This window comes from Bactrocera oleae, chromosome 3, assembly GCF_042242935.1.
Source record: "Bactrocera oleae isolate idBacOlea1 chromosome 3, idBacOlea1, whole genome shotgun sequence".
NCBI lineage: Eukaryota > Metazoa > Arthropoda > Insecta > Diptera > Tephritidae > Bactrocera > Bactrocera oleae.
In genome coordinates, this window is record NC_091537.1 from 92,846,849 (window position 1) to 92,863,075 (window position 16,227).

The window sequence follows — 16,227 nt, forward strand, 5'->3', positions numbered from 1 at the left end:
AATTCTTAACTAATTCTAGTAAATAATTTCAATTTAGATATTTAAGATATTTTGTTTTATTTATTTTAACAGAGTTGTGACATTTTTGATGTTAGTCGGATATTTTTCTGCACAGTTTTTTTCATTTGACTTGAATCTTCGTTAACTTAAGCTTTTTTAAAAAGAACTCTTAGAACATATCTTATTCTGGAAGGATTAGAAAGGTGGTAAGCAAGGTAAAAGTCTGTTTAGGTTTTCTTGACTAGATCGGAATTTAGATTTTCAGCCTGCTGCTATATTTTTAATGCAAGGAGCATGCTTTTAAAGCAAAAACTTTACTTTCAAAAAAATTTTCGAAATATCTAACAAAAATATTGCTACTTTTATATGAATTTATGTAAATAAGGTACATATACCTTTTATTGCGGGTATAATTGTTTTTGTTGCTTTTATTTTGGTATGCGCAAATATATTCGCTTACTCATTGCCCTTTTGTGCCAAACTTAAGTGCTCCACTTAATGCATTACTATGCATTATTTACTTTTATAATTAATACAGCACGTGCTAACGAGACGATTTTCGCGTTGCCAGTTATTGCTAACGGTAAGCGGTTGGGAGGCGCGAGCGCCGACACATTTAAGCCATGGTATTTATATGGAATGCAAATAAGTAGATCAAAAGTGTACTTCCATGAAGGTTGTTGTTATTCTAGGGTAGAATTAAGTGCAAATGATGTGTTAAGAAATTATTGCAATTACAAAGTTGTGACTGATATTAAGCAACTATGTATATATTTACACCTTTTGCAGTGGCAGTATTTGCCCTACTGCTAAACGTTTCATTTCAATACTGGTAAATTGAAAGCGGCAGGCTGCTTGGCCGTATATTTCCTAACATTATGGTGAATTTCCATAAATTTAGTATATCATAACTCTGCTTATGCTTGACATTTGCATTTCTAAATTAAACAGTCTACTTGTGTCCAACTTTACGGCCGCGCTAATTTTAGCCGCTTTTGTCATGCAGCGACTAAACATATAGTACTCGGCTTTTTGAAGAGTGTACAATCGGTCGTAACCATCATTTTCAGTTCATATTGAATTTGTTTCTTCGCCATGCCGTTTGACCACATCATCATAAGAATACAATAAGGGTTATGTCTCTGTGTGCTTGGGCCGCTAACCTATTTTCAGCAGAAAATGTAAATTTCTTGCGTCGCCATTGCCTGCAAATGGACTTAAGGCTAAATACGTTGTAATGCCTTGTAACCTTTTGGTTGAAGAAGTTGCACAGAAATAGCTGCTAAGCCCGCATAATGATGTGAGACAGAATTTAACTAAATGAAGTGTGCTATTTGTGTTTCATTTCTAATGACCTCATTGCTTTTTGCACAGAAATGAGTTTATTTTATAATTTCAATTTAATTTTAGTTAAAGTTCAATGTAAATAATACTCTGTAAATTTATAGATATGCGCATCACCCCTGAGCTCTTATTCAAAGTAATTTAACATAAAAATATAATTTCTTAATTTTCTCTAGATTTTTATTTTTTTAAGTTATTACTTGTTTCAAGTTTTGCTTATTTGGTTGCATATTATTAAGTAGTGCTAATTAATGTGAGGATCAGCTTCTCACTCAGCTTTCAAGTGCATTTCAACTCTGCTCAACAATCAATGTACTCGTCGTTGCTTGTGTTTATTGTTGTTTACTCCCCCACTCGCATGTAAACACTCGTTCACTGACAATTAGCGCGTAATGCCAACGCTGTTAATTAATAGCCGCTTCTTATTGCAAGTTGTTGTTTTTATTTTACGTTTGTTGTCTCAGCAGAGAGCTGAGTCAACGCAGCTTCACTTGTTTTATTGAGCGTTTATTTTATTGCATTTTGCATAGCAGCGTCTAACAATTGCGGCAAGTAGTTAAGTGCTGCGATTAGCCATGGCGTATAAGCAACACCAAAATGTGTGTTTGGTTATTTCGCTATTTACTAAAATAGTAGGAAATTATTTGTAAATGTAAATGTATTGGAAAGCATATATAATGTAAAAAATGTATTGCAAACTGTTAATGTTGTATTAGGAAAAAGTAGGAAATATTGTCAAAGCGTATCTCTAATAAATAATTGGAACCGCATAGTTAACAAAGCTATTACGTCAACAAACGATAGAACGATAGATAGATTGGTTCAGCGTAATATATTGACAAAATGATATGAGATAATTTTAAGAGAAATTTACTTGAAAAGTATTTCAGGCAGTAATGTCGTAAACACTGATAAAAAAATGTGAAATATTTCAAATCCATTGTACTTCGATTTATTCTGTGTTATGAGAACTTGCTGCTACGGAAATTAATTAGCTATTTGTGAAAGTAACTAGATGCTAAACAAAAAAATACGTTACGTACTTTACTAATAAAAAATTTTCCATATGAAACTTTGGTCAGTTTGTATGGCAGTTATTGGTTCGATCTCAACAATTTGCTCGGAGATTGTACCGTTGTACCGTGATTATAATACATGTCAAAGCTTGTGCAGATATTTTGTCAAATGAAGAAATTTGTATACATAGACTTGATTTTAATTCGTCAGTTTGTATGGCAGCTACATGCTATAGTGGTCCGATTTGAACGATATGATCGGATCGAAAATAAAGTTGTAAAATTTTGATAATTTCACAAATAAGAGAGTTTTGATCGTTAAGTTTTAGTTTTATAGCACTCCGATGTTGGTGGTTCCCACAAATAAGTAGCTTCTTGAGAAGGCAAGAACGTGCGCAAAATTTCAGATTGATAACTCAAAAACTGGGAGACTAGTTCGCCTATACGCGAACAAATCGACTCAGCTAACGAAAGCTAAAATTAGAACTATACTTTTTTCTTAAGTTACTAATATTATGTAAAGTCTGCAATAAAATTATCACAAATATTTTATGCCATCTTTGTGCTTGCCTTATAACATAACCTATAAATACACGTCGTGTTATTTTTTGCGCTGAAAAGCAAACATGTTTCTCATGTATATAATCTTCGACAAACAGATATTGTTTACAAATACAAATGTACCAGTTCATATGTTAAGTTGTGGTTGTGTTTGCAAACGCGCGAAACATTGTTCGCATGCGCTTCTAAATCAAATAAATAGTCGGTTAATAATAATTTTTAGGCCAAGATTCGTGACGATAAAATTAAATATTTTCATTTCCAACAAAAGTAGAGAGAGCGCTTTGCACACAGTACATAAACCGCAAGGAGAACTTGCTAGTATGCTCTAGAGCCTGACTGCCTGCGCGTGTGTGGTGCAAACCCAAGCAACACCAGAGCAACAACAAAAAAAAAAAAAAAAAAATAAGAGAAAAAAAATGGAAGCGACCACACGCTTTATTTTCTAATCAACTCAGCTGTTTATTTGTTTCTATTGTGTAACAGTTAGTTTACTGCCGTTATATTAATATTTGGAATGCTTTGGCAACACAATTTTCGCAATATTTTGCGCATATGCCGCACAGCTTTGTTTTTGTGTTATAAATATAGCAGCAACAGCGGGGCAGTGGTGGGGGGAAACCTCTAAGCAATAAAACAAAAGGGCACGCTTCTGTTGTAAAGTGTACATGCGAACGGTAAATGGTTAGATGTGAGCAACATACTCGTACATAATACGAAAATCCCAGTATTGTGCCATCTAGATAATATTTATAAAAGTATCTTATTTATAAAAATATCATGAGCTCAGTGCGCAGTTTATTAATGCACATAGCGAACTGATAAGAGCGGTAAATCGCGCACAGCTTGTACATACATAAGTGGGTGTTATATAAACGGCAGTAGGTGCCTCAACTTTAGCAACAGAGAGTAAAATCAGAAGCTAGCATAACATATTCTCAACACTCCGAAAACATTCGAATAAAGTTATTATTTTCGGAAGAGCGTAGCCAGCGCGTCAAACCAAACTTTTTGCGTTATTTTTATTATATAAACATATGCTTCTATGTACGGGAGATTGTAAATAAATATGTCAATTTATGAATGACCATTTGTCACAATAAAAATGCGTGGTTAGCCATTAAATATGAGTAATAAAGGTTTGTGTTGTGATAAAAGCTAAATATGTGTGTGATTGACAACTTCGCTAATAATTGTATCTAAATATAAAATTATATATGTTTATTTATATTATATATTACATTATGACACGCGTGATTGGTCATTATACCTTCCAAAGCGTAACCAATACTACTGCACAAAACCTTCATATGTATATAAATAGATACATATGTGTGTACGATATAATGATGCACATTTAACCAAATAGGAATAATTTGTTGTTATTTTATAGCCGGAAGTGCGATGTCGGGCATTAATGCGTTTATTATGAAAATTGTATATAATTGATTTTGTGTTAAATGAATAATAAATAAAATTGGCACGAGTGCCTGTAATGAGTGCGACATAACATGCCGATAGTTGGTTACAATGTAATGCAATAATTAAACAAATATTACAAAAAATATAGAAAATATAATAAAAATAAAATTAAATTTAAGTAAAATAAAATAATTAGTTAAATTAAAATTAATATAAAATATAATATTATATAATAAAATTAAAGTTAATTTTAATTAAAATTGAAATTAAAGGTAAAATAAAAGCTAAATTAAAAAAAAATTAAAAATTAATATATCAAATAAATTAATTGATATTAATAACAAAACTCCAATTAAAATTTAATAAAGTTAAGTAAAATGAAATAAAATTGAAATTAACATTAATACTAAAATAAAAATTTTATATAAAATAAAATAAAATAAAATAAAGTAACATAAAAACTAAAACTTAATTTAAAATAAACATTAATATCAAAATTAAATTTGAATTTCAAATTAAAACTAAAATTATATGTAAAAAAAATTAAGTTTAAATTAAGATTAATGAAAATTAATAAAAATTAAAATATCAACTAAATAAATTGAAATTAATAACAAAACTCCAATTAATATTTAATAAAGTTAAGTAAAATGAAATAAAATTTAAATTAAAATTATTATTAAAATAAAAATCAAAAATAAAATAAACCAAAAATTAAAATTAAAACTAAAATCAAAATAGCAATAAAAGTTAAAATTAAAATTAAAACTAAATATCCAATAAAATGTAAACTAAATTTAAATTAAAACCAAAATTAAGATGTAACCCAAAATTAAAATGTAAACTAAAAGTAACATTAAAGTCAAAACTAAAAATAAAATTATTGTCAAAATTAAAACTATTACAACATTAAAACTTAAAATTAAGAATTTAAAAAAAATATCAAAACTAAAATTATTTTAAAAATTAAAACTAAGCTAAAAGTATTAAAGTAAAACAAAAAATATATTTTTTTAAAATAATTTTATTTTATTTTAAAATTAAAATTAATTGATATCAAAATTAAATTTTAAATTAAAATTAAAATAAATAAAATATTAATAAAAAATTAAATAAAATTAATAAAATTTAATTTTTATTTATAAAATATTAATATAAGCAACTTTTATGCATTGAAAGACATGCAAGCGGTAATATTTGCTAAGCGAATTTCTGAAAATAACTATGTTACACTATATATATACATTCGCAATTTTCAATATTATTATTAATAGCGTCAGAGTCATATCAGTTTGCTTATAGCCACATTTGCAACCAGCCACACTTTGTTACCTTATTACAATATTTATTTAACAATCTTAAAATAAATGTGTTAGTTTGTCGGCAAGTTTTTAACGCAAACACGTTAGTTTACATATACATTTTGTAAATATGCTGCGATTATATTACGGTTATAAAAGTAGGTTGTTAATTGGTCTTAAAAGCGAGTTCGCTCCGCAGATTCGGCAAATATTTGTTAATATTTAATTTTTAGGGGTAAATGGCTTTTGGTATTAAAAATAGCTGAGAAAGTTATTAATTAATATACAAACATACACGCGTACACGCGTACAAACAAAAGCGTTGTCTGTGCAATTTCCGACGAAATAACACTCATACGCCGTGTGAGCCGTCGCGCGCTGTAGAGGACTGGACACAAGCAATTTGGGAATTCAGACTCGTTGATTTCTGACAAATTTAAACTGTCAATTACTAATTAATTATACTTGAATTTACCGACAACAAAAACAACAATTACGCTCATAAATATTTATGCGAGTGTGTTTTGTGTTTCGCATAGCGTCGATTAATCATAACGCCCAGCGCGACACATAGATTCATATCAATTGGTGCGCTCCAACTGCCACTTCACTTAAGTACGGGTGCTTTAAGGCGCTTTAAAGCGATCATTTATGAAACAATTATTAAGTGTAGCCGGCGCAACGTACGAATTGTTGCTTTAAAGTCTGTGCAAATAAGTGCTTATTGTCGGTATGAGCACATAGTCATAGAAGGCGAGTGTATAACACTTAACAACACTTGAAAGTTATTGGCAAAGGCAGGAAAAATAACCGTAATTGGAGTGTGAGCAAAAAGTCAAGAATTAAACGCGCGTTGTAAAAAGCAGCATAAAACGCAAACTCATCGTTCTGAGTGTACGTGTGTGTATGCGTGTATGTGTGTCTGTCTGCGCGCCGCTGTATAAATAATTAAAAAGGCAAATAAACTTATCGAATCGGTTGGCACAATTACTTTAAAAATTACTCATACAGCAGCATTGTATTGGTGTAACTGTACAGTAATCAACAGGCAAATAAGCACGCACACATATACACTAATGTACACATGCGTATAGGTAGGTGCGCAAATATTTGAATTGAAGTTCGTGTTCCTCTGCAGTCAGTGGTGTCTGATCGTCAGCAGTTTATCTTTTTAAATAATTAAAAATGTTTCACATACACATGCATACACACATACTCGCATATGTAAATCCATATATATATATATATTTTGATCTGTACAAAAAAATTATTTGTGATAACGCGTGTATGTGCTTATGATACTGTATTTTCTCTTGTCAAGGGGCTCTTAGGTATTTCTTTGGAAACAAGTTTTCGTTTCTTTCGCTTAGCACTTTTCGCATTGCTATTGTGCAGTAAGGAGTTTTCATATTTAAGGCTTATGGAATTTGCAATTTATTACGCATTTAACGAAATTCTAATTAATCGCCCTGATTCAACAATGGACTCATTAATGCTTTCGATGAGATAAGTGAAATTTGAATCATACATTCGAGAGTTGTCATATGGAATATTCAAGTCAAAATTTTTATATAATAAACTAGGCGCACTTCGCTGCTCTCCGGGATGCTCGCTTCGCTCGCTGGCCTACGTCCGCCCCCCGCCGAGCGCGAGCTAGCTCGCTCTTATGTTAGTTGATTCTCGACAGCAGCAGAAAACTTTTATATATAATAGAGAGATGAGAACTCCATTTTTGCGCCCACTATGTTTACATAACTGTCAAATTTGACTTTATTCGAATAATTTTGACGTGAGAATTTTCGAAAGTTTGGGTCTTTTTACAATAATAAGTCTAAATAAGACGATATAATACATTTTTTAAATCAAACAGAATTACGGTGTATCTGGGACAAAAAAAGGTTAGGTTAGATTAGGTTGCAGGGTTGATCCAAAATCGATGGCTCTCGCATGGACAATTATTCATCCTTTGTGCAACAAATAAACCTAAAACAACCAGATCGTCATAGATAGATGAAGCGTTTTGAGCTTCGCTAGGTACGCCAAGAGTATGTCTATCGAGATTTTTCAATATGAGTCTGGCAAAAGCTGTGCAATAGAGAAGCAAGCGACAAAATGATTTACCTCGCCTTTCTCCATACAGCTTTAGCAAAGCACGGCCGATAGAATATTTAGGCTCATCGCGTGCATAAGAAGTTAAGTTTAGCCCAAATACCGTGAAAGTAAATTTTTTATTGTAAAATATAGAAAAATATAATTAAAGTTTTTCATATAAATTTTGAAGTTATGTGAAAAAAGTGCGGCATAAAAGTTGAATACATTTGTATTACCTACAACTTTGTCGTATATCTTGTTTTACATAAAGCTCGTAATCGAGATAAACCGTTTTTAACCCATATAAATTCAATATTTCGCCTTTCACTTCCCATTTTCAAAGGCCTTACCACTGGCCTAATACTAGAGTGTCAGCACATGAACTCGCTGAACTAAAAAAAAAACGATCTAGAAATTAAAATATGGTAATTCTGCAATATTTAAAATTTCATTAATAAAAAGTTATATTCGTGCATGAACTAAAGCCTTTAGTCCAGTATAAAAGCTCCTGTGACCATACATTTTATTGTCAAGTCGTCCTCTTTTCCGTAAATGTGAATTATTTTGCTCACTTAGCGATTTTTCTTTTGTAAAATGGTACCCAGAAGCCTCAGACTACAGCTTATCAAAAATGTTATTTTCCAACAAGAATCCAGGGAGAAACAAGAAGGAAATATTTGTAGGGGAACACAGAATATTTCAAGAAACAGCTGTCAGTTCTCTATTTCAAATATCCACTCTGCTGTATACCAGTAAAATTCAAAAACTCAAAGATCAGTTATAGATGAAGTAATTTTTAAATACTTATTTATGTGTCCTATTTATCTAATTTTTTAGCCTCGTTTGACAAATATGCATAAAAACAAAAGGTTTACTCAAATTCAATTTTATATAATACACGCACTTACTCAAACAATTTTGTTGCCGTAAATGGCGCTTCAATCCAAATCGATCACCAACTTATAGCCCTTCTGCGGCTGCGCCTTCCTAGCAGGTCGCTCGCAGTCTGTATATCAAATGCTGCGCTGCTGCGTCCGCTCGCCAGGCTTATCGCTGCGCTGCTTTCTAATATGCAACAACAAGTTCTGATCTTTGTCCTCCTCAGCCCACACTTTGATACACGAATTTGTGGGCACTGCTACGGTCACAGAAGTAGACTCACTGGGCGTGGAGCTGGGCAGCACGTACTCGCGTGTGATGCGTTTATTGGTGGTGGTGTTGGGACCTTTCGTGGTTGTTGTGGTGGTGGTCGTTGTTGTTTTGGCGTTTAACTTCGATATTGGTGGCAGCGACTGCGCCTTTTGCTGTCTCTGCTGCGGCTGTTGTTGTTTTTGTTGTGGCCTGGGTGGCGCCTCCTCCTCCTCAATGGTGATGGTGCGCCGACGCGTGTGCGTCAATGCGAAATTTCGACAAACTCGTTTCGTATGCTCCTCCACAATGGTGATACACAAATCATGCATGACCGTTTCACAGCGTTGTTGACAGTGTGCTGGTATTCAATGCTTTTTAATGTATTTTTTTTTTGCTTTTTTTAAATTTTTCTTTGCGATTGTTTATTTTTTTTTTGTGGCGTTTTTGAGTTATGCTACGTTGAAGCTGGCTGGCTGGTAGCAAATTGTTATTCTCTCGCTGTTTATATTAAAATAATTTTATAATTTTTGTTATTTTTATTGTTTTTGAATACTTGCACGTTGTTGTTGTTTAATTTATAGTGCTGCTTTGTTCTGTGGGGCAGTTTTATTAGGCTTTTTGAATTGTTGTCACGTTTCAATCAGTTTTGCTGATTTTTTGTTGTTGTATGTGTTATATATATGTATATTTTTTAGTGCTTATTAAACTGTCGCTGTTTGCTTCGTATCTCTGCATTAAAAAATCGCGTCTAAATTGAGCGCATACAAATTTAATTGCGAGAAAAGCGAATTTTGTAAATTACTATCACGTTTAGTATTTGACATAGTTAATTTATTGAACATTGTTATGAGCACCTGTACATTTGTAACTTTTTAGAAGACAATTGGCGAGCTATTAATTTCATGTACTTTAAATTCGCTTTTACGAGCGTTCACTCAAACGCTTCAAAATTACTTTTGCGGTTTTAAGTTTTGTAGAAATGTTTCACTAATTTGTTTATGGCAATAAAAAACCTTTGAATAATTTTGATAGTAAATTAGCTGAATTTTGCTGCCTTGACACTTCAAGCCTTTTGGGTTTAGAAAATGTCACACAATTTTGGGCGTAAATGATAAAAATTTCAAGTCTCCGTGTTACAAAGCGATTTTGAAGAGAATTTTTTTGATTTCAAAAATCTCTCCCTTGCCTTGGCATAACCTAGCAAAGAAGTATTAGAATCCTTATACATACTTATATATCCCACATTTTATATGCATTTGGCTTAATCTTCTAAAATATTTATTAGTTGCATTGCACCTTATTGCATATTTATTTTACTGAGTCAAGGACGCCTTTTATTTTGAAAAATATTGCTTTATTATCAATTTATTGACAGCAAGCATGTCTGAGTTTTCATGTTTTCTCACACAGCTTATCAGCTACAATGTATTTACGTGTTTTTCATTAGACCACAGACATTGTTGTGGAAAATTACAGCTTTTTATTGCTATTATAATATATATGCATACAAAATACTCATTAAAAACAAGAAAAAACGTCAACTTGGGCCGCATCGAAGCCATAATACCCTTCACAGGTGTATTACTTATAGCATAAAAGTGTATAAAAAAGGCTTTATTTTGATTTTAAGCGGTCAGCTTGTATAGCAGCTATATGCTATAGTCCTAGTGTCCAATCTAGAAAATTTCTTCAGATATTATACCACTGCCTTGAAAAACAATCCATGCACAATTTCACGAAGATATCTCTTCAAATAAAAAAAGTTTTCTAGAAAAGAGCTTGATGCCGATCCTTCAGTTTGTATAGCAGGTATATGCTAAAGTAGTTCGATCTGAACAGTTTCTTCGAAGATTATAACGTTCTCTTGGATAATAATTCATGCAAAATTTCATGAAGATATCTTGTCAAATAAGAAAGTTTTCCATACAAATATTAAATTTTGATCGTTCAGTTTTTATGGCAACTATAAGCTAACTTTAGTGTTCCAATATAGGCGGTTCCAACAAATGAGCGGCTCTTTGAGGCGAAAAAGATGTGTGCAAAACTTCGGAACGATATTTCGATAACTGAGAGACTAGTTCGTGTATAGACAGACGAATAGAAAGACGAGCGTGACTAAATTGACGCAGCTCGTCACATTGATCATTCTGTTCAGGTAAAAAAAAATATATATGTATAATTCCAAATTTAGTCATTTGCTTTTTAGCTGTCACTTGCACTTTAGTCATTAAAGTAAGCTTTCAAAAATAAATAAATAAATCCAGGTGACTAAGTTGAGCAGCATTTTTCAAAATATCTTACAAATTGAAGTGAAAGCCGTTTGCAATAAAATTGGAATAGATTCATTTGTCACTGTGAAAAATAGACTGATGTTCGGCGGTTTTTCAAAATCTGCCAGAATTGACAAGTTTTGAAATTTTTTTGACGCAAGCAGGTTTTTTTCACTTCTCCTAATTAACTTTCCGCTTCTTGCCAGCAAATGTCTACACAAGTCACTGCTAATGCCTAAAGCATATTGATTTTGCCAAAATAAATTTAAAAAATACACATTTTGTGTTTGTTTGTGTGTGTGTGTGTGTGTGTGTATATTTTTGTTGCTTGCTAGTTGAACTCTAAAATTAGCACCTTTTGATTTTGTTATTTTGCGAATTTCCTTTTCTCATACTGAACTATGCATGCCTGTGTGATTGAAGGCTATTGCTTGCAACAACAATAATAATCACAAATCAAAAAGTAATAAAGGGAAATGCTCTAATAAAACTACTAGACAATATTGTTATCTTTTTAGCGGAATGTTATGTTTTCATACGCAAAGGTGTGTGTGCGCCCACATGAGGGAAAATAGCAAATACGTGTATATGGTATATACGTGTAAACAGTAAGCGAAATATAAATAACTACAAAAGTATGCCATAATTTAAGCTTAAAAGGTTTTGAAATGGAGCTAGCTATATAAATGAAACATTTGTATTTTTATTGAATGGGACAAAGTCTAAATGAGAAGTCTGGTGGGAAGTGGTTATCGTCAAGGCATTAGCAATTCTTAACACAAAACTATGTTCCTACTTTTTTTGTAGAGATATATATACATGTTATATACCATATATATATATATTCTTATATTTGTAAATATAAATAGCATAGTTGCACGTGAGCTCCAAATGTTAGATGATTATACAAAATCCACTAGATATTTATGAATGAATTGCTTTACTTGACAGCTGCTTTGACATTTAACATGCGCACGCTGTAAAAACTCAAACGCAAAGCCTCGTGAGTGAAAATAAATAAAAAATTGAACACAAGCCCATTAAAACATAGTAAACAATTAGATGCTTAGAGCTGTCAAATGTCTGCACGCGCTTTAAGTATCAGCTACTCATGCCAGCAGATTGTTTAAAGCTAAAAATAAAACTAAAATGTCAAAATACATAAACAAATATTAATTAGTGCATATATGTATACAAAGTAAAAAAATAGCCAATCACCAATTATGTGCTCGATTATTATTATTTATTTTCAAAAATATATATGCTTGCTGATAATAGTTTTTACTGCCGCTGGCTGGTGGAACAATGGCTTTTAAACACTTGATCAGCTAGTCGGCCTTGCTAGTGCGCATATATTCTGCTGAGAGTGCAGCATTGTTAGCAAATATTTTTGTTCTCATGCATTTGACGTCTTATCACTATTTATGTGACGACGTGTGTCAACGATGTTTACAACTGTCAACTTGTTAACTCGCTAGGTTGATAAGGTAAACAGAGACTGTTGAAGTTACATTTCAGCTGACTAGTTGCATGGGAGATTATGTGACGAAATTCTATGGATTAATTGTGATTGCGATAATTTGTCAGTATGGACCAATATTTTGATTAGTCATTTAAGTGTAAGCTGTTGTAATCAGACGATCGACAGTTCGACCTATTAATCACAATTACAATAAATAATTTTCGTGCTGCTTCGTGAGCTATTATTTCTCTGTTGCTAAGTTAAAAGCTTCACCTTTTGTTCTTCGCTGTTATCATAAAATCTATAAAAAATATGCTTGCAATAAAAGTAAATTTTTTTTAATGCTGTAGAAGGTTGATATTGCGGCAAAAAGTTATCAATAGGTCAGTGACAAAAAGTAATTAGCTTGGTTTTTTATTGCGAATAATGCATTTATATTCGATCTCTGTCTAGCGTAATGAACCGTTATACTTCTTTTGAATTTTTTATTTATTTATTGTTGTTAAATGTCTCACTAAATTTATTAGTATAAATATTTTATTGCATTATTATTCAATTAATTATTTTTTATCGTGTATTTTAACCTTTTTTGATGATTATTATTTTGCATGTCTCTGCCATCAATGACATTTCTTGGGTTTATTGTTATATACTTGAGATTATCTCAAACATACACTCTTCTTTTGCGCTAAGTCTTGATTAGAGCACAAAAGTGAGTGTAATTCATTCAATTTATTGCAGCGCTTGACATTCACGAAGAAAGACCAAACACAATGTTATGCAAGAGCAAGTTACAGTGTCTTAAGCTGTATTTAATTTGATTTTATGTAAAATTTTGTAAGTTGCAGTTGTTAAAATTTTTCACTCAAAGTAAAGTGACCTCCCTTCGGAGTTGTTAGTAGAATTTCTTGCAATAATTTTGATTTGCGTCAGAAAACTTCAAATGCGAAGAAAATAAAAATATAAGATATCAGAATTTTTACAAAAATAAACCAAATTTCATAATTTTATGCCATTATTTTTTCATTTCCATTTTCCAATCTCAAATTTAAGCTCGTCATAATAATCCATTAATTTTGATTCATTGACTTTGAGTAATTTTGATAAATATCATATCATTGACAACTTAGTAGCGATAATTGAGTATTCAAACATCTGCCTTTGCAGGCGTAAATTACATAGTTCTGATTGTAAGCAATATTTCATTTTATCATTTCTGCAAACTAGATATTTCTGCTATTTCCGTTATGAAATTATAGAAAAATATTACAACGTATTTAATTTAAGATAAAAAAATTTATACATATATGAGATTTTATATTTAATTTAACTTATTATTTATTTACTATTGTGTCTTTTTTCCTTATTGTGATTATAAAAAATATAATTCTATTTTTATTAAAAAAAAATATTTAACAATCAGTTAAATTTTTTTTCAAACTTATTTCTTATTTATTTTAATTAGATTATATTTTACTAAAATTATATTATATAGAAAAATTATATTTTATAATGAAGTTTTTTTGTGCGCGGTCACAATTTTTATTGTTTTTTCAGTATTAACTATATAATAAAAATAAAAATTTCTTTATGTTTATTAATTTTTTTTAAATTGTATCAAACTACCGTTTTACTTTTATTATTTAATATATTCTTTTATTTAATCGCTTAACATTTGCTCTTCAAAAATATCGAAAATGTGACATCAGACAATGCAACCGGCGTCTGATCGTGCTTTCTCTGCTGCTTAAGAATTCAGCTTGCGCTCTCAAATGTCCGTATCGAACTGAAAATGCATTAATTGAAATGGCAACACGAAGTTATTGCATTCTACCGGTTGCATCGGTGCACACGGCAACAAAAAAAAAAAACAAAAAAAAACCAAGAACAAGAGAATCAACAAAAACGTTTGAAGAATACCGTAAAAACAAAACACAGCAACAAAATCAACATAAAAACACAGTAAACACTTGAATATGCAAATATTGGCCAACACTCTTCGTTTCTTTGAACTAAATATTCCGTTTTGCTTTGCTTACTTCACGACCTCCTTGCTGACGAGCATAAGTGGAGCAGCGCGCACTTCGCCGCCTGTCCGTCGGTCCTGCTGCGCTCGGCGGCGCGTGTCCTCGGCTAGTTTGAATTCAAATTTCAAAACATTTCACTTTCTACCGTTGTTTACTTTTCACGGTGTAGCGCTTTTTATGCGCGAAGCTCCTTTGACAGGAGTTGCACTCATTTACAATGCAAACAGAGTTGCACTAACACACAGACACTTTCAAATATTTGCACTATGTTCGCTTTGCCAACTATGCTTTTACTTTTGAGCACTGTTTTATTTAAATTGTTTTTGTTAGTAGGAAAAATAGTGGGGAAAAGTTACTTCAGACCCGACGCTCTGCGAAATACCGTTAGCTTTTTGAATGTTCTGCCTGCAAACGCACTACAAAACAAAAACACAATCCAAGTAGTTCGGAATTTTGTCAGAGCTCGCTGCTGTATAGCGTTTTTTACGTTGCGCCCAACACGTACGACACCTCAACCGCAACTGAACTGATAGCGGAGCGGATGGCACAGTAGCTGCCTCACGGGCTGGCTGGTCAGGGGTGTGTGTGTGCGTGCGAGTAGCACCCTACCGCCAGCGGTTCTTGGCGCACGCCAATCGGGGCTGCAAAGTTGTCACTGCTGTGAACATGAAATATTCTTTGTATGTGTGTGATATCGGTAAGTATACACATACATGCAAATGTGCTTGCCGGCAAGTGCGACAGGTGTGTTAGCAAAGCTTTTGTAAAGCTTTTGAAAGTTGGTGGTGCACAGCGGGAGGCGGGAGCTTTCAAACATTTATAAATCTTTTTGGAGACTTCTATTGTGAGAACTTGGCAGCACTGTCGCTGATTGCTTAAATATTCGCTGTTTCTTTTTGAATATGTAACTCGAGTTGTTGAGCAAACTGCTAATTGTTTACTTCAATATTTTAGTTAGGTGACAAATTTTACGCTGCGTAATTGTTGCTGTCTGTCGTTTGTTGGTCTTCTACATTTTTATTTGCCAACAGGTGTATTACTGTATTAAGTTTTTACCATATACATTTTTATAGTTACTCTAATAATTTCTTAGAAATGTTATTAATATTTGCTTTGTTAGTTTATTGCATGCTTTATTTGCTCGTTTTATTGACAGGAGACCTTTGTTGTATGTATTAAAAAGTTGTAATTAAATTATGTTCTTTGCATCCGTAGCATTTTGCAACAATTGAAAGTTCACCTTCTATGCCATGAATATTTTTTTTTTATTTTGTATGAATTAGTTCATTTAATATTTTGACTCAGGCTTATGACGTTTTTAGCTTATTATATCCTAAAATATATTATACCCTAAATAGGGTATTGTCTGTATCATCCAGAAGGAAAAGTCGGAACCCTAAAAAATACCTATAAATGATCAACTTAACGTGTTGAGTTGATTCAGCCATATCCGTCTGTCTTTCCTTCTGTATATACACGAACTTGTTTCTTATTTTTTGAAGTATCGATCTGAAATCTTGCACATGTCCTTTTCGCCCCAAGAATCTACTCATTTTTCGGAGAGCCGATATCGGACCACTATGGCATATAGCTGCCATACAA

The 16,227-nt window shown here is 32.1% G+C and overlaps 1 protein-coding gene across 4 annotated transcripts in view; it reads right to left on the minus strand.

Annotated features, from left to right (window-relative positions):
* The window catches only part of LOC106624991 (hybrid signal transduction histidine kinase B-like), a 29,306-nt gene extending 14,123 nt beyond the window's left edge, over positions 1 to 15,183 (minus strand). Inside the window, exons 1-2 of one of the 4 annotated variants that reach the window (XM_070107246.1) lie at positions 14,638 to 15,183; positions 8,644 to 9,364 (exon numbers count right to left, since the gene is read on the minus strand). In XM_070107246.1, coding sequence (XP_069963347.1) covers positions 8,749 to 9,195 — 447 coding nt within the window. In that variant the 5' untranslated portion in view covers positions 9,196 to 9,364; positions 14,638 to 15,183 and the 3' untranslated portion in view covers positions 8,644 to 8,748. Of the gene's footprint in view, positions 1 to 8,643; positions 9,615 to 14,637 lie in introns of all 4 variants that reach the window. The other 3 variants (XM_070107245.1, XM_070107244.1, XM_070107243.1) reach the window with 3 other exon arrangements.
* Between the last annotated feature and the right edge of the window lie 1,044 nt (positions 15,184 to 16,227).